The sequence below is a fragment of the Neltuma alba genome, unplaced genomic scaffold (genome assembly GCF_004799145.2).
Source record: "Neltuma alba isolate B1F8T4 unplaced genomic scaffold, ASM479914v2 tig00012714_pilon, whole genome shotgun sequence".
Lineage (NCBI taxonomy): Eukaryota > Viridiplantae > Streptophyta > Magnoliopsida > Fabales > Fabaceae > Neltuma > Neltuma alba.
The window spans coordinates 18,143-35,776 of NW_021637140.1; the positions used below are offsets into that span (position 1 = coordinate 18,143).

The following is a 17,634-nucleotide window of genomic DNA, read 5'->3' on the forward strand; positions in this document are numbered from 1 at the left end:
AAATGTAAGGAAAGTCTTATGCAATTGATCTGTAATTTAAGTAGGTTTTATATAATTTATCCTTTATTAAATGTATTGAGTATTCAATGAGTACGTTTCTTGTTCATCTTTATATAGCTAGCTGTCGATCCTTACTCACATTTAATAAGGGAAAACTAATTCAGAGGTACGTATTGTTTTAGCCAATTTTGCAGGCATGTAGTTAATTTTGGCATTGATTGGTACTACTGTTATTAATAAGTTGATATTGATTGTTTGGTTGCACGGAGCAATACGACGGAGCCAGGCGGAAGTGGGGCTCGAATAATGTACAGAAAGGGAAGGAGATTGCGAATGATCATCGAGTTTAAGGGCACAAGACTTGCCCTTTGTGGCTGATCTGAGGTTCAATCCCCAACTGTTGATCGATAGGGCCGCACAACTAATTATTTGACGATGGACTTATGGAAGAGACAGGCAACGCTAATAAATTGAATCAGTATAGTTGAGGTTATAAATGTGATGACCATGTGGCATATTAATATTGTGCACGCAGAAATTGTGCCCCATTTCAATTTGTACACTTAACTGACAACCCCCCCCCCCAAATTTTTTTAGCGTGCTTTGATAATTTTAATATAAGAATTAGTTAGAAAATAAAATTTAATTATAAACATAACATCTCAATTCATTTTACTTTTTTTTTAAAGTATACATTTAGTCCTTATAATAATATTCTTGTAAAGATTTTAACTATTCTTATAATAATATTGACATGTTGTGCAATTCAATGGGTTTTTTTTTTTTGGGTCATTTTCCTCAATAAAAACTGTCCCACTATTTATGGTTTTCTGACTTCCTGTTATGATATATGGTGCTCGTTCAAAGTGTAGTCAGAATCATCCTTATTAATTTGAGCTTGACATCAAATAATCGAATTACATCCCCCACCTATAAAAGTTAAGTAAGTATTTCATAGAAACAAGATCAAACAATATAGGTAGCTAGGCCTTGTGGTAAGAACGTACTAAAAATGAATAATGCCGTAGATTGTACTGATTTAGGAGAGACGGATTCTGGTTTTGACTGAAAAGGGCAATCCCCATCAACGATATTTACTGCACACCGGTGATTGGGTTGGTTTCACATCATCAATCTTAAAAATTATATTCACCCGTAATTCGTTTAATTTGTGGCTAAAAGTTATCATTAGATGAGAACTTCTTGGATAAAAATAAAAATAAAAGTACATCCAACACCATAAATTATTTTTAAAGGTGCGTTTAGCAGTACCCTAAAATATTGATGTTGCAATTTCGCCCTCAACATGTTAAAAATGGGTAACAGAAGTCCGTTTCCTGTGTTTGACCGCTGAGTCTTAAAAAACCAACCTCAAGTGGACAAGCATCATCATACGATGACCGATTAGCCTCAGCAAAATTCCATCTGGGAATATTTCTTCTTTCCTTCAATGGAAAATGTGCCTGGAACGAGCTTAAGAGGGGCATGGAGGATAATGTGGCTGGGACGAGCTGTGGACGTTAAACTTGCGTCAATTTAGAAGTGGTAGTGCTCCATTTTTAATATATTAAAGGCAAAATTGTACCTGTGTATAAAACAAAAAGTAAAATTGTACAATCAAATATTTTAGGATGCTGGGTGCATGTTTGCCCCAAAAATAATATAGTTTATGATTTTATCACATAGATAAACCATGCAGAAGTTAGAAATAAAATTCTTTGTTGTTAAATATACTCGCTATTTTGTAGCTCTAGCCTCTAGATTAGTTTAAAGGGTTGGTCAGCATTTTATAATGAAATTGAAAGCAAAATAGAATTAAAAAAGGAAAAATTGGTAAAAAATCCCTGTTTGAAATTTTAATTGGCCAAAAGGACCTGATTTGTATAAGTGCAAGTATGATCCGTGAGTGCAACACATCATCCGCTGTGTGCTGATTTATTACTAATTTTTTCATTAAAAAATTGTTTTTAGACAAAATTTATATTTTATATCTCTCAGCTTTATTTCATTATTTAAACTAAGTAGTGAGATTCAGGTCCAAAAAAGAAGGTAGCGGTATCAAACTAATAAATTTCTGGACCATGCATATATTGAACATATTATTAGAATGTTCATCGTGCATGGTATGGTTATTTTGCATTTACCCCAATGTAATTCTATGAAACTCGTTTTTAAGGGTAGCATGGGTGTTGCTTCCCTAGGTTATATGGGAATGTAATCTTTTTTTTTTTTTGGGGGATCAAAATGTATCTTTAATTGCATCCATATCTTGCTCCCAAAATTTGAGTTGTATAACAGAAAGTTACACGAAAATTATTTACTTAGAAAATGAAGTTGCCAGAAATGGTAAACAATGAACTTTTAGTATATAACACCAATTGATAATTCTCACAATCTCACTATATATATGCGTGTAAAAGTAAAGCATAATTGAGATGATTTAAGAAGTTGCATTAATGTTGTTCATTATATACTTTCCTAGCTAGGCATATATGCGACGAGTAGTTGGAATTGCTAGCAAGTGCTTGGCTCTTGCCATTGTGAGTCCAAATTTCTCATTCATATTGAACTCTTCAGGGCTAATCCCATAAGGAAGCTCCAAGTTAGAGCAATGAACCCACTGAGCCACAACAAGTTTAATTATGGTCAGACTCTTTCTCCCATTAACAACATAAATACATCTATTTGCAAGCGGATTACTTTGTTTTGCATTTACATAGGTGCCAACCAATTTTAATGCAGCATTTCATATATCATTTTGTCTTCTAAGGTCTTCACAAATTTGCCTTCACATGGAAGATGCAAATAATTGTTTTCAACTATTGCTAACCATATATAATAGTTGCTACACATCATTCAAACATTAATTTCAATTAATTTTCAATAATCAAACAAAGTATACATTTACAATAGGAATTTGTGAATTTACAATAGAAATATGAGTTTTCACAACACCAAACCACCATTCCTTAGACCAATGAAATTTTCAAATTCACAATACAATCCATGATAGGAATTGAAAGACTTACTCTCAACATTCAATTGTGTGAATCTGAACTCAACCCACTGAATAATTCTATCTCAAATCTTAGTGGTAAAAAAATTCCTCACTGGTTCAGAACACCACGACAGCCCAAATCAGACTGATAAAGTCTACAATATAAGAAGTAGAAAAGGATTTTGCAATATTGTATGCTGAAATTTTTGAGTTGAAAGGTAGTGAAAAGGTTATGGTGATAGCAAAGGCTCTTAGTACCAAAACAACATAGATGGCAAAGGCTCTCCTCACAAGAATGGTGGTGACGGCGAACACTTCCCTTACCAAAATAGCAATGAAAGCAAAGGATCTCTTTCAGCGCATGCAAGGGATTTCTTAGAGAGTAAGAGAGGGAAGGGCCTGAGGCATTGGCAGCTTTAAGAGAGTGAGATGGGGAAGAGCTTAACCTAATATCAGGGTCATAGTTTTGAGGAGCAACGTCTTTTCCTTTCTTAAATTTATTTCACTTCGCTCCTTCAGTCCTAAGGTGCCATTTCAAATTGTTTTGGGGGCTTTTAGAAATTAATTGGCTATAGTAGTCCTCAACTGAAATTTTCCCAAAAATTTACTACTACATTATTTTTTTAGTAATAATTTTCCGAGTGTCCATATACATCCTTTTATAGGAAGATATTAATTAATCATGAAAAGTCTAGTCTTTTCTCATAACCCATTTTAAATCTCATTTTTCAATATCGTTTTGTTTTAGAATGTTTTAGATTATATGCCGACACCCCAAGTACCACTTTAATGCACACACACCAACAAAACGCTTTTTGACGAATATTTTATAAGCTCAATTGTATTGTCACAACAACTATTAAATACATCTGGTGGAATATTCATTAAAAATAAAAATTTAATATTTTATTTTTTCAAACTTTTAAACTCTATTCCTGATATTTTCACATTTAATAAATTATCGTTGTCACCCCAGGTAATAGTTGAGGGATTAAATTATATATGACAATGATTAATTTATTAAATAAAAAATAGAAATAGAGTTTTAATTAAGTTAAAAATTCAAGAACAATTAAGCTGTACCAACTTATCGTTAAGAAATTTGTACAATTATGAAATCAAGCTATGAAAGTGAAATATTTCTGACTTTATTCAATGTGTTGAATCAATGAAGTACAATCTTTGTTTAGTTTTATGTAGCCAGTTTTATATAGCCAGCTGTCAATCCTTGTTCACATTGAATAAACTATTAGTTATCATACCGAGTTATATAATCATCATTAATTTATTAAATAGGAAAAAAAATTAAGAACTGATTTTTAATCAGGAATAGTTGAATGGTAATGAAAGTAAAATAATTCCCATTTTGTTCAATGTATTGAATCAATCTGCAGTATAATTCTTGTTCAGCTTTATATGTCCAACTGTCAATCTATTTGCATTGACTGCTGACTTAGTTGTAACTCAAGTTATCCTAACAGTACTTAGTTAATTCTAGTGAGCCAGTACACAATATACTAACAGAATTAGGTTATAACTTAATTAAAACTTAAAGGATTGAGAAAATTATTTTTTCTTATTAGAATTTATGGCCCAACAAAGAAGTATTATTAAAAGTTTTAATTTTTCGGCCTAATATTAAAAGGCCTATGAAAATTATATGAAAAATATTCAAGTAGTAACATCAGTATAATAAAATCATCCTACTCCTTGTCTAACAACAAAGGTCCCTCACATGCATATGAAGAATAGTACCGCCACTTCGAGGTCTTATTATTCACGTGCTCATTAATGTTTAATGTTTGATGTGAAAATACATGTGTGTGTGCCTATTCGACAACACTCAACGACTTGCACAAGCATTGGTTATTACTACGTTTGAAGTGTTGCCCATCAAGTGGATGGTTGAAAGTGTTTTCAAAATCATACTACTTACATTGGGCCAACAACCCAACCCTTGGAACATATTACAGCCTCAGATGATGAAGATCCGACATCAAGGTGCCAAACCTTCCTGTCAATGTGAGTTTTTAGTTGGAAAGAATAACTTTGATCTATTGAGCGACAGCCCTTCTACTAAGCACCATCGGACCTTCCGGTCATATATATTTAGTTCTTATTATTGCTAGGCTAAGGCATCAAATTAATACATATTACTACATTGCAACTTGTTTTTATTTTTATGTGAATATTCTTTTAGTTTGAGTTGGGAAAGGAAACTTAATGAGTCAGTGGCTTAATAGCATGGTTTTTTTTTTATAAATAAGAGTTAATTTCAGGTTCAATCTTACTTATAAATGTTCATTTGGTCTCTCTAAATGCTCTCTCATTCACTTTTGTAATGATAAAAAATTTAATTGTTCCCAATGGAAGATACTGAAGATGCAGTTAACTTTGACATACATCCAGGCTAAAATACATCTGCAACCAATAATAAAATGATATTTGACAATAAAATTTTTTCCTATACTATTGAATAAGTGAGGTTTATGCTTATTAATAGATAACAGATGGGGTCACACACCATTCATAGCATTGATTATTGAATACCATATCCAACTGCTAAACTTGTGACTTGATGACAGACACCTCACAAAGTCATACATTACCACAACTCCTCTTAATAGTACTACATCCAGTCCTAATTATAATAGCTAGTTGACTAATTTGAAGAGATTAAGAAAGAAGTTAAGTTAGTTATTTGTAATAAATATATGTTGTCTTTTCTAAAATATCTTACTAATCAAGTGTATTGGCTAGAACTACCATTGTTAGAATGATTATCTTAGGAAAAAATGTATAAATATGAGAGATAAATTGAATTGGGGTCTTATATTTAGGACCAAAATAAAAGTCAAATAATATGTTATATTAAGGACCGGAGGTAGTAATTTTTTTAAAGATAATTTTGATATTTTGCCATAATTAATTAATTTTATTTAACTAAATTTATTAATTTTTGTAAAAATGTTATTAGAAAAAATGACAAAAATATCTGTTAATTTCAAAATAATAAATAAGTGATTTTAACAATTTTTTAGTAGTAAAAACCATTAAAAATATAGTTAAAACTGTTACAAGAGTAGTTAGTATGACTTGTTTGTCTTTTTAAAATTCAACATGTGTTTTTCTATCATTTTGCCTTTTTATTTATCAAGTGCTTAAAACAAGGATTGGTTAGAATATTATGAAAATCTGAACTACTTCCAATATGTGACTGACTCACATAATAGAGGGTTGCACAAAGGCAAATGAAAACTGACAGAAATTTAGTAAACAAAAGGAACTTTTTGACATAAAACCCACGGATACTTCTTACAAAAGTATAATTCAAAACATTAAAGAAGTTACATTAACTTTCATTAGGAACTTCACTAAGCGTATAAGCGACAAATTGGTATTGCTAGCAAGTGCTTGGCTCTTGGTATTGTGAGCCCAAATTTCTCATTCATATCCAACTCTTCAGGGCTAATGCCATAAGGAAGCTCCCAGTCAAAGCAATGAACCAACTGAGCCACAACAAGTTTAATTATGGTCAGACCCATTCGCATACCAGGACATCGTCTTCGACCTGAACCAAATGGTATGAGTTGGAAGTGATGTCCTCGAACATCCATCTCGTTATTTAGGAATCTCTCCGGATAAAATGTCATTGCGTTATCTGACCATAGCTTAGGGTCTCGACCTAGGCCCCATGTATTCACCAGAACCATTGTCTTTTTTTCGATGTAATAACCATTAATTATGATGTCTTCCCTTGCCTCACGAGGAATCAGAGATCCAGCGGGATGCAATCTTAAGGTCTCCTTCACTGTTAAATCCAAGTAACTCAACTTCAACAAGTCTATCTCCTCCACCATTCTGTTCATCCCCACAACATTTTGAATCTCATCTTGGAGCTTCTTCATCACCCTTGGATTCTTTATGAGTTCTGCTAAAGCCCACTCAGCCACAACAGCAGAAGCCTCCAATGCTGCAGCAAACATATCTATTATTATAGCCTTCACCATAGTCCGATCAACGACAACTTCTTGGTCATCATGCAAACCTATGGGTTGGTTCATCAGAGAGAGAAGTATGTCTATGAAACTTTGGCAGTTCTCCTTGGCTATCTTTTGTGCTTCCTCACGCTCCTTTATTATCTTCTCCAACAGTTCGTCAGTTGCTTCCCTGCATTTCTTTAATCGTCTTCGTAATCCCTGGCAAGAAACTTAGAATTAAAACATCTTATCTGAATTGTGTGCCTAATTGACTACTAAGAGTAAAATTTATGATATTTATTACACATACACAAAAGATTTGAAGATGAATCTAATTATAGCTAAATGATTAAACGATAACAATAACATTTGAAGATGAATCTAATTATAGCTAAATGATTAAACGATAACAATAACAAGTCTCATCTCACGGCTAGTTAATTATTAGAGAATGAAACTATTGATATATTATTTATTATTTATAAACTGAAAAGCTTTGTGTTGAGCAAATTAAAGACTAGTGAGCAGTTCTATGGTTATCAACTTGATACTATATCATATTCAAACGAACCTGAAGATCAAAAGGTCGTAACCAAGGCACATAATCTGCTAGGTTAAAAGCACCGGCAAGGATCATTCCCTCTTGAACAATCTCCTTGTAATTAAAGGCATTATCCTTATTAGTATTAGGACCGAATGTCATCTTAAACACCATATTCTCCGTAAGGTTGTGCAAAACTTCGCTAAGATTCACAATCTGTCTCGATGACGAGGCTTTCTGGAGCGATTTCACCACTGAACAAAGCTCTTTCCTCCTCAACGGGGCAAACATCTCCATTTTTGGGGCACTCAGAAGCTGCACAGTGCACAGCTTCTTGACATGGCGCCAGTATGGGCCATACTCAGCAAACGCAGTGCCTTTGAAGCCATAAGAGAGGTAATCATAAGCTTGAGTCTTTGGACGAGTAGCGAAAATGATGTCATTTGTCTTGAAGATAAGTTCAGCAGCCTGAGACGAAGAGATCACAATGGCTGGGACTTGTCCCAATTTGAGGGACATGATGGGGCCATATGTTTTGGCCAAAGATTGAAGGGTGCGATGAGGAAGGACACCCAAAATGTGGAGGTTTCCGATGAGGGGCAATGGGCAAGGACCCGGCGGTGGGGGTGGTGGTCTGTGATCAAGTTTTTTTTGTTTTGGAAGGAAGAAGAAGACTCCATATCGAAGGTAGAGAAAGGCGAAAAGGAGAGCAATGGGAATTGCTACGTTTGCAAAAGACATGGGATGGGAGTGAAAGAGCTTGAACCAATGCACTTTGTTTTGCTGCCTGGTTCCCATGACACACATATATATACATATATATGCATAGCCTCACGCGCGCGCGCGCGCACACAGGGAGATCAATCAACTTATGTACTAAATAAAAAATATATAAAATGATATATAAATAAATAAATATATATATATATATATAAAATATGCGCATGTATTTATGATTGAGCTATGGTGCTGACGCTTGAAATTAAAGAACGAGTTCATCTATATTTGAGGGGGAAAAAATAACAGAATAAGTTCACGCACACCCACACACATCGTAATGATATAATAACAAAAAACTACTGCATATTAATCAGTGTCTAGTGGGCACGGAAAGTTTTGTCAGGAAGGCGACTTGGATATGCATGGATTGTAGTTGGAAAAGTCACATGCTTCTAAATTAAGCTATTACTATAATAAGTAAGTTATTTAGAGGCTAAGGCACCTTTCAGAGGTTATAAAATAAAAGAAATGCCTAGTAATTAGCACTTAGCGTAAAGAAATGCTAATTCAAGAAAACTTTACATAACAGATTTTTTCAATGGAAAAATTAGTTTGAATAACCATTAAAACTATGTTACTTCATGAAACAAGATATTAGTAAACTATATTACTTCATGAAACTAGATATTAGTGCATAATGTCATCTTGTTAAGTTAAAACTTTAATCTAACCAGAAGAATTTATCACATGAAAGAAATGGGAAAGAAAGAGTAAGGCGTGTTTGATCCAAGATTCTCCTTCTCAATATAATATTTTAGTAAGGCTTTTTTGTTAATATTTTTTTTTTTAACTAGTCTCTCGATCTTGCAGAGTAATTTCAAATAATTCTATTGGGACTTTCTCCTATAAAATTACTTATGTGGGAATCTGATGTGATTTTCTCTCTGGCACATCACCGATCAGTCTTCATTAATATATCCAGCTTCTCACGCTTCATTTGTTCTCATTTAAGCACGCATGTGGCCATGGGCCCAAGTGACCATGTTTATGAGGATATATGACTGAAAAGGGAAATCTTCGATCAAATGGGAATCCCTTTTTTGGTTTTTCTTTCTTGACGGGAGTAAAAATTTCCTTAATCTTCCAATCAGGTTAAAGTCTTAACGCAAGGAGTCGATAATATCAGCAATTCAGCATCAAGCAATTGATTTTATTTCTGCATATAGCGTTATATAGAAAAATGGTGGACGACTCTGGTTTCTAATTTGATTAGCAGAAGAAAAAGAAATTTATGCATAATATCTTCAAGGTGTAAGAAACAGTTTCATTCCTTTATGCTTAATTTCTCACCACCAATTTCAAAAATCAAGATACAATAAAGATTTTATTGAGCATGATTTGTACTCCCAAAGCCAAGACAGCCTAACTTATACATTTAAATATTAGAGGGAGTGTGAATTGGAAACTTTGATTTGTGTGTCGTCATCCGTTAATCTCTACGAACACTTAAGAGGTGTTTGGGTAAGATCAAAACTATGATTTTAAAAGTGTTTTTATAATGTACGAAGTAAATATGTGGAGGAGTTTGTCTCGATTTGCGAAAAAGTGCTTCTGAAAAGTGATTATTAGGGTATCCAAACACCCTCTTAATTTTCGCATGAAATGGGCTCGTTTGGTTCTTCAATCACTCATGGGGTCCACAGTTTTAATTACCTTTAATAATTGAAACAGTGCACCGGTTGTGGAGTTATTAGAGATTGTAAAGGGGTCTGGATTGCTGGTTTTACTCAACCTCTTGGTTTCTGTGATATGCTTGAAGCAGAGGAATGGGCTATTATTTACAAGGGACTCAAAATGGCTTGGGATTTTGGGTTCAGAAAAGTCATTCTTGAGTCAGATTTTAAGGCACTTGTTGATATGCTGCTCAAAAAGGAAGCTTCACTTAATGGCAGTCTAATTTCCTTGCAGATTAGACACTTTACGGAGTTCAACTGGGGGCTTCTTAATTATATTTCAAGACAAGAAAATATTCTTGTTGATGCCTTGGCTAAGGAAGGTCCTTCCTCTTGTGCTCTTTTAGATGTCCGTTGTCCGTGTCATTTACGGAATTTGCTGCTTTATGATTGCATGAGAATTCATCCCCAGTTGTCTTTAGTTTAATGCAATTCGGCTAAGCCCATCTTTTTACCAAAAACAAAAAGTGTTTTACTCCTCCGGTTCTTAATATAGGACCCAATTATTGAGTTGGTTTTTGTCCTAAATATAAGACCCATTTTTCATATTTATCAATTTTCTCTAAATTACCCTTATGGATACTCCCTCAATTATAATTAAGTAGAAGAGGGAGATGGGGTATTAAGAAAGATGATTATGGTGTTTTAGGAAAAACGCATCACATTTATCATAATTAACTAACTTACCTAACTTCCTTAATCTAATCAAATTAGTTAAATGGGTCTTATATTAAGAACCAGAGGAGTACTTAATTAGCTATACCATGATTGTTCAAGTCATCAAGTGTGTGTTTGATTTCAATTTGCGAAATAATTCTGAGTTGATTCTATCCTTAGTTTCTTTTCTTTGGGAATACTTCAAAGCCCAGGTACAACTTCATTTTTTTTTATAAGTATACATATCTTTTTATTGGAGACAATCCTATTTGAAGCATTATCAGGCACTAAATATGAGTATTTCTTTCAGTAGGAAATTCTAACCTTGGTCTATCATGTTATACAAGACTAACCCGTTCTGCTAGATTTAACTCCTATTGATTACAACTTCATTTTTTTTTTTGGTAACGCAACTTCATTTTTTTATATATGCTCAAAGGGAAACATAACAGCTCCCAACAAGGTATAGGCCCAATGCTATGGTAATGGCCCAATGTGAGCCCAGTTTGGTGTTCTCAAGTGATGGGCCATTGGCTCTTTGCAAGTATACCCTTTAAGTAATATTGGGATCTAAATCCCTCTTCGTTTTGATCTTGTGATATTTGAGCCTGTCTGTGTGTCTTACACGTGCATATTTTAGGCCAACCAGAGTTTGGTCTAATAAAATGGACTAGTTTTTTATAATGTGATAAATCAAGGTATGAATTGAAATGTTGGCTTAAAAGGATAGAATTGCTTTCAAGGATATATGTGCTTAGCCAAAAAAAAAACAATATTTTAGGAATGGAGGTGTTGGCTTGGAAGGATCACGCCCTATATGGGCCTTTGCAAGATCTGAAACCAAATTAGTTGGCTATTGGGGTCAAATATTGGGATCACACACAAAAAAAAAAAAAGAAATTGGTGGAAAGTTTGTGTAACTAGAATAATTTAATATTACCTCCTGTCTTAATTATAAGACCTTCTTTATAGACTATAAACAAGATCTTATAATTAGAGCTTGAGATATATATTTTATACATAAAAATAACGGTGCTTTGTAATATTTTATACACAAAAGACACCAATTAGCAATGTTAAATTCAGGTCCTTTCGTACCAATAAAATTTATAAATAAAGACTTTTCATCTTTTTTTTTCCATACTTTAATCTCATTGCTATTCTTATTCCTTAACAAAACTGTTAGATCTGTGCTATCAGCTATGATTATTCTATGCAAACATGATTCCTATGGTTACTAAGCAGATTTCACCTTTTTCTTCTTTACACTTGTAATCCGACTTTACGAGCCACAAACACATGAAGTCCAAGAATAAATGGAAATCTTATGCCACAAGCCTCAAACATATCAAAACATAGGACATATATAATCTCGTCGTACAAATATTCCTTCGTGCTTAGGAATGCAAGCACACATTGCTCTTTAACTTATCATTGTATATTCATCAAATTTCAAATGCTTAAATATCATTTGGCACCAAGAAATAAAAAAAAATAGCATATACATAATAAATAACGAGGGATGATCTGATGCAAGCTATTGATATTATAAATACTCAGATTTGCATTGAATTGAAATCTAAGTCCTACGCAAAGCTGGGAGAAATAGACCAAATTGAAACTAATAGAGTAAATTTAAAATATTGTATTTAACCTAAAGCTTCATAGTTATTCGAACTCCAGATCACACTGTTCAAATTCGTCAAGTTTTAATCGATTCATATATACTTTAGACATTGCCTAATATAATCAAAGTACGTACAAATCACATGGCATTTTTAATATTCCCTTATCTTTCTAAAGTTTCGTAAGTAAAAGAAAAGCTTGATGGTGTTTTAATTAGCAGAAGTATATTATATTCTAAAGGTTCAATTAACCAATTATGTAAAAGAGAAGCCTCCAGAAGGAAGCAATGCATATATTCCTTATCTTGAAAGAGAAAGTTGCAGCAAGCGGAGAAAAAAATAAAGTGAAAAAGCTCAATGACAGTGACGGAAGGCATAAGAGGAAGTCACAAAACCGTTCTGTGTTTTAAGATAGACAGTACTTGCCACCACCTATATAGGCAGCATCACCTTCTCAACTAACATAACGATGGCAATAACTTGCTCCCTTCTATTATTGCCTCTCTTCTATTTGATTGTCCTTTTCTTCGTTGTTGGTAATTCTGCAACTACTGCTATTACTGCATTCTCTCCAACTTTTATTGTTCTTTCATGTCTTTAGTACTGATTAATGTCATTGTCAATTCCATAATTCAAATAGCTAGATAGATCTTTCCATATTATTTTAGTACCATATAACTTTGAATTTGAATTTCCCTCTTTTGAGATACTAGATTGATATAAAGTCAGGTTTTTAGCTGGCAAGGTAATAGAAACCAAATTGAATCCTTTGTATTTATATATTTATGGATTCAAAAATAGAAGAATGTGAGTAAGGGGGCTATATCTCAGTTTTTGCATCCATCATGTCCTTTTTTCTCTGCGTCTTTCCAAATGTGAATGCATTAATTAATTTCTATTAAAATAGAAGATTCGGATTGTGCAAAAATTATTGCTAAGTTGATAAATCATGACAATATCATGACAAAAAATAAGTCTTTCATTCCCCTGTGGTATAACTTGAGTCTAAACGTGTTTCTTCTTGGCTACTGCAGATGGGGCTCAACTGATTCTAGTGAACAATTGTGTAGACAATGTGTGGCCAGGAATACAAGGCAGTGCAGGGCAACCAACTCCAAAAGATGGAGGTTTTCATCTTGGGATTGGCGAGGAAGTAGTATTTGACGTACCAGAGAAATGGTCAGGAAGAATCTGGGGAAGGCAGGATTGCAGCTTTGACAGCAATGGAAAAGGCTCGTGTGTCACCGGCGATTGCTTTGGGAAAATTGACTGCGGTGGGAAGGGAGGGATGCCGCCGGCTACGGTGGTCGAAATGACACTGGGATCATCTTCTTCTCCATTGCACTTTTATGATGTGAGCTTGGTGGATGGGTTCAACCTGCCTGTGTCCATGAAGCCTGTGGGCGGTGGGGTTGGGTGTGGGGTGGCTTCTTGTGAGGCGGACTTGAACATTTGCTGTCCATCAGCTTTGGAAGTGAAGAAAAATGGTAAGGTTGTGGGGTGTAAGAGTGCTTGCGTGGCTATGCAATCAGCTAAGTATTGCTGCACGGGGAATTATGCAGATCCAAAGACTTGCAAGCCTACCATATATGCTCTCCTCTTCAAGGCCATATGTCCTAAGGCTTATAGCTATGCATATGATGACTCTAGTAGTCTCAATAGATGTAGGGCTTCCCGCTATGTGATCACGTTCTGTCCTCCCCAAACCTAATATAGATAGTTGCAAGAATTTCTTGCAAGAATGAAGTTAGAGCTTCTGTCATAGATCTAGAAAATTGTCCATATCATTAGTGAAGGATTGTCCTCTACTTTTTTATTTTATCAGTAATTTTATCATTCTATCTGTTGGCCAAGTTTTCCGTACAAGAAAGAGAAGGTTTTACAACAAACATGCATCTGAAAACGCAAGCAGGAACAATATTCTCAAAATGGACAAAACATTAAAGGGGATTACACAGTAGGAGTATATGGAGGATGGCATAATATTAACGAAATTGTTTAACGAAATTGAACAAAGAATTAGTACCTTGAAATTGTTGCTTCGGTTCCCACCAGAACTGCCATGCACTACGCTTAATTTTATTTAATTATTAGGATTTAGGACCATATTCGGCCGCTCACTGTATACATTGTATGCGAAAGATGGCCTAAAAGGCAGGAAAATCAGAGACTGTAGCCACCTGCAAAAACACAGGCGCTTTTGCTTTTCATGTTTGCATCTAGTTACTGTAATCAATGACCCAAAATAGTCTCATGTCCATGTCAACATTTGTCAAACGCGTCTGATTTATCTAAACAGTCTGATCAAAAGCAAGTCATTCATCACAACCAGGGGATTAAAAAAAAAATCTTCGAAATTGGCCATAATAAATTGATATATCAAAGATTTTAATACGCATCACATTTTCCCAGGTTAATTTATCGGGGCTATGCGTTTACAACTCAAAATCAAGACTTCAAGCAAATTCCTTCCCGTGAAGCTTAAAACTATACGTATTAATGGAAGGCAAATATTAGAGATACATCGCGCAATCATTCTAGAAAATTCGAAGAAAAACCAACCTACGGAATGAAGGAAAGAAAGATTACATGTTCACTGTAGGATAGTGTAAGAGTACCCACACAGCGAGCCAGAAACACAAAAACTGACAAAACGAGTTAACATTTTTATTGAGGAGGATCTCTCTGGGCATTGGCGTCCGGTCCTCTACTTGAGCTGTCTCGATCATTGGGGGGAGTAGGTGAAGGTCCTGGCCCTAAAAGCAAAGGGGCCTTACTCTTCTCACTACCAGAGTCTTTAGTCAAATTTGGATTTGCAGCCCAGGCCCTAAGAGGAGGCTCAAAATGTTGGCTAGCAACATCTGGTGGGGGTGCATCTTCTCCGGGAAGAACAAGAAGACCTTTCTCTCCAAGTGAAGATGGCTCGTTAAAGCACGTACGCCACAGAGAGTCCACAAGATGCCTTTCTTCCCTGGCTGCCCCAAGGTCCTCGGCTGACATTGAACCAATACCATTTATCCGTTCTTGAAGAAGTTGCTTCATTTTATCATCATCTTCCCCTAGTATGCTAGGGGCACCGTCTTTCTCATTGCGAGCCAGCTCAAGAAGGCCTCGAAGAGCAGCTTCTCTGACATCTGCATCTTCGCTGGAGGCAAGGTGTATCATCAGACGAGGAAATCCTAGTTCTTGCAGTATGCTGCGGTCTGAACTATTCTCATGCAACAGGTAATGGATCAAGTTCAGAGCTTTCCTGAGAGATGGCAGGACAAGATTAGAGTCCATAGTCAACAAGGATTGGCGGGTATAGATAATACAATATGGACAAAACATGAAATCAACTTTCAGATCCATAAACAGAAAATATCAGCTTCATATTGTACAGATCAGTATTTGCTGATGTTAAACATCCCCTAATTACCTTTGAAACCTCACATTTTCAGAGGATAAGGCTTCTTTTAAGGACGCATAACCATTTGCAAGCCGAAATGCAGTGATTCCTTTTTTGTTGTGATGAATCAATGCTGAAAAGTCATTCCCAGAGCGAAACAAGTCAAAAAAAAAAAAAAAAATCCAAACTTGGGAACATGATAGCGCTGCCACAAAACCACTAAGCATACTTACAAGATATTGCACCAAGTGCCTTAGTTCGAACCTTAACATCAGGATCTGAACTCAAATTAGCAATAAGAGGTTCAAAACCATTTGCTTTCATAACCCGCTCCTGACTTTGTGGGTTATTCTGGACTATTGTGGTCACAACATCTGCAGCCTTTGCTCGAATATTTGCATGAGGGTTCTTAAGGTAGCCAAGAAGAGGAACCAAACCACCAATAGAGTCAAGATCTGGGACACAGATAAATAAAGAAGAGGAAACGGTTCAGGCACACTGTTTCAGACAGATAAAAATATATATCCAATGACTAGAATCTGTTGCTGCAATTTCTTTGATTCTTTCCTTCGTCAAAAACAAGAGAAAACATAGGCAAAAAATAATCTTTTTTTTTTTTTTTTTGGCCCAATAGACACAGAGTAATCTGACTCACCAAGATAAAAGGAAAAAACAAACATATTTTTGGACCAACGAGGGCACAATCCATGAAATCTTTGTCAGCCACTAATATCATCGCATGGTAACATAAGGTCGTAAGAAGAATGAATTAAACTTTCAAGGGGAAGGTACAAAAATTAACAGTTGATCACCCATTAAAAAAAATGTTTACCATGATACATTACACAATATTTTGACCAGCAAAGCCAAAAGTAATGAACTTTATTTCTTATTTGGTTATACATTATGAACATGACATAAAAAATAATCTTAATTTGTTAATTGGTTATACAATATGAACATGACATAAAATCAAGTGTCGAGCTTCTTCGGCATGCAGTGGATAATGCACAGAGGCTGCTAAAAATCAGTTTCAATATAAGGACCTTCTATTGGCAACTTCCAAAAGCCAACATGTGCAAGTATTCTGCATATGAACAATATTTACATTCCTTCGAAGAAATACAAGAAGCAGGAGGGACAAAAAAACCATTACCATTTGCCATGTCTATGGATTCCACATGTTCTTGCAACTCATCCAGCATATCTGTCGACCGGAGAAGTCTCAGTATGAGATTAATGATAAGTAACTAAAGCAATCCAAACACCAAAAGAAACCAAAAAAAAAAATCGTTTCCAGACGTTGTTTTTGGGCTAGTATGAATGTCGGATACCTTCAATTTCAGCAGGGGTAACTCCTTGAGCCTCCAATTCTTGCTCTGGAGTTTTCATAACAAGAGTAATCTCTTTCATACGTTTTATGACATCAACAGTCTGCGCTTGCATCGCTTCCATAAACCATCTTCGGTCCTCCTCACTAATGACAAACAAAGCAAAATGCATCAGACCCCTCATTCGTATTTAAATTCAAATTCAAGAACAAATATTGACTTTAAGAAAAAAAGTTCTCTATCAAAGTATGCATTTTTTACAATGAGAACTAAATAAAAAAAGAAACTTTCACAATCATATTGACCGGAATCCATAATCAGAGAAATAAAATACACACCTTAAATTGCCAGTAGGTCGAGTTCCATCAGAATGAGCGAGACTCCATTTGAGCAACCCTTCCCAGTTGGGTCCGTCTTTGGCCATGTCTAGGTTAATTGTAAAAGAAAATCGCCAAATACCTTGATCAGAAGCAAGCAACGATACTTGAAATCTAGAAAGGAATGAATAAGTTTCAAAACCCGTGTGAAATTCAGATATATAGCAGCAAATTGGCAACTGATTCACGAACCTTCTCCAGTATTCAAGAGAATGGTGGACGGAGGAAAGGTACGAACCGAAGACGGAGGCGCTGAAAGCCAGAAACTTGGAGGTTGTGGGCCT

At 35.0% G+C, this 17,634-nt stretch overlaps 3 protein-coding genes across 4 annotated transcripts; 1 reads left to right on the plus strand and 2 right to left on the minus strand.

Annotated features, from left to right (window-relative positions):
• Positions 1 to 6,271: 6,271 nt before the first annotated feature.
• On the minus strand, positions 6,272 to 8,317 carry LOC114730172 (cytochrome P450 CYP736A12-like). The gene is made up of 2 exons (XM_028917206.1): positions 7,550 to 8,317; positions 6,272 to 7,197 (listed from the first exon to the last, which is right to left on the minus strand). The coding sequence occupies exons 1-2, from the start codon at positions 8,315 to 8,317 to the stop codon at positions 6,373 to 6,375; spliced, it is 1,593 nt and encodes a 530-aa protein (XP_028773039.1). The 3' UTR covers positions 6,272 to 6,372.
• Positions 8,318 to 10,093: 1,776 nt separating this feature from the next.
• Positions 10,094 to 13,965, plus strand: LOC114730173 (thaumatin-like protein). The gene is made up of 2 exons (XM_028917207.1): positions 10,094 to 10,295; positions 13,289 to 13,965. Exons 1-2 carry the CDS (start codon positions 10,094 to 10,096, stop codon positions 13,963 to 13,965), a joined length of 879 nt encoding a protein of 292 aa, XP_028773040.1.
• Positions 13,966 to 14,657: 692 nt separating this feature from the next.
• LOC114730162 (uncharacterized) lies at positions 14,658 to 17,562 on the minus strand. Of its 2 annotated transcripts, XM_028917194.1 has the most exons (7): positions 17,543 to 17,562; positions 17,312 to 17,456; positions 16,977 to 17,119; positions 16,799 to 16,849; positions 15,876 to 16,097; positions 15,673 to 15,775; positions 14,658 to 15,504 (listed from the first exon to the last, which is right to left on the minus strand). In XM_028917194.1, exons 2-7 carry the CDS (start codon positions 17,395 to 17,397, stop codon positions 14,922 to 14,924), a joined length of 1,188 nt encoding a protein of 395 aa, XP_028773027.1. In that variant the 5' UTR covers positions 17,398 to 17,456; positions 17,543 to 17,562; the 3' UTR covers positions 14,658 to 14,921. The 2 variants fall into 2 exon arrangements, with proteins under 2 accessions (XP_028773027.1, XP_028773026.1); XM_028917193.1 differs by lacking the exon at positions 17,543 to 17,562 and having other exon boundaries at positions 17,312 to 17,483.
• Between the last annotated feature and the right edge of the window lie 72 nt (positions 17,563 to 17,634).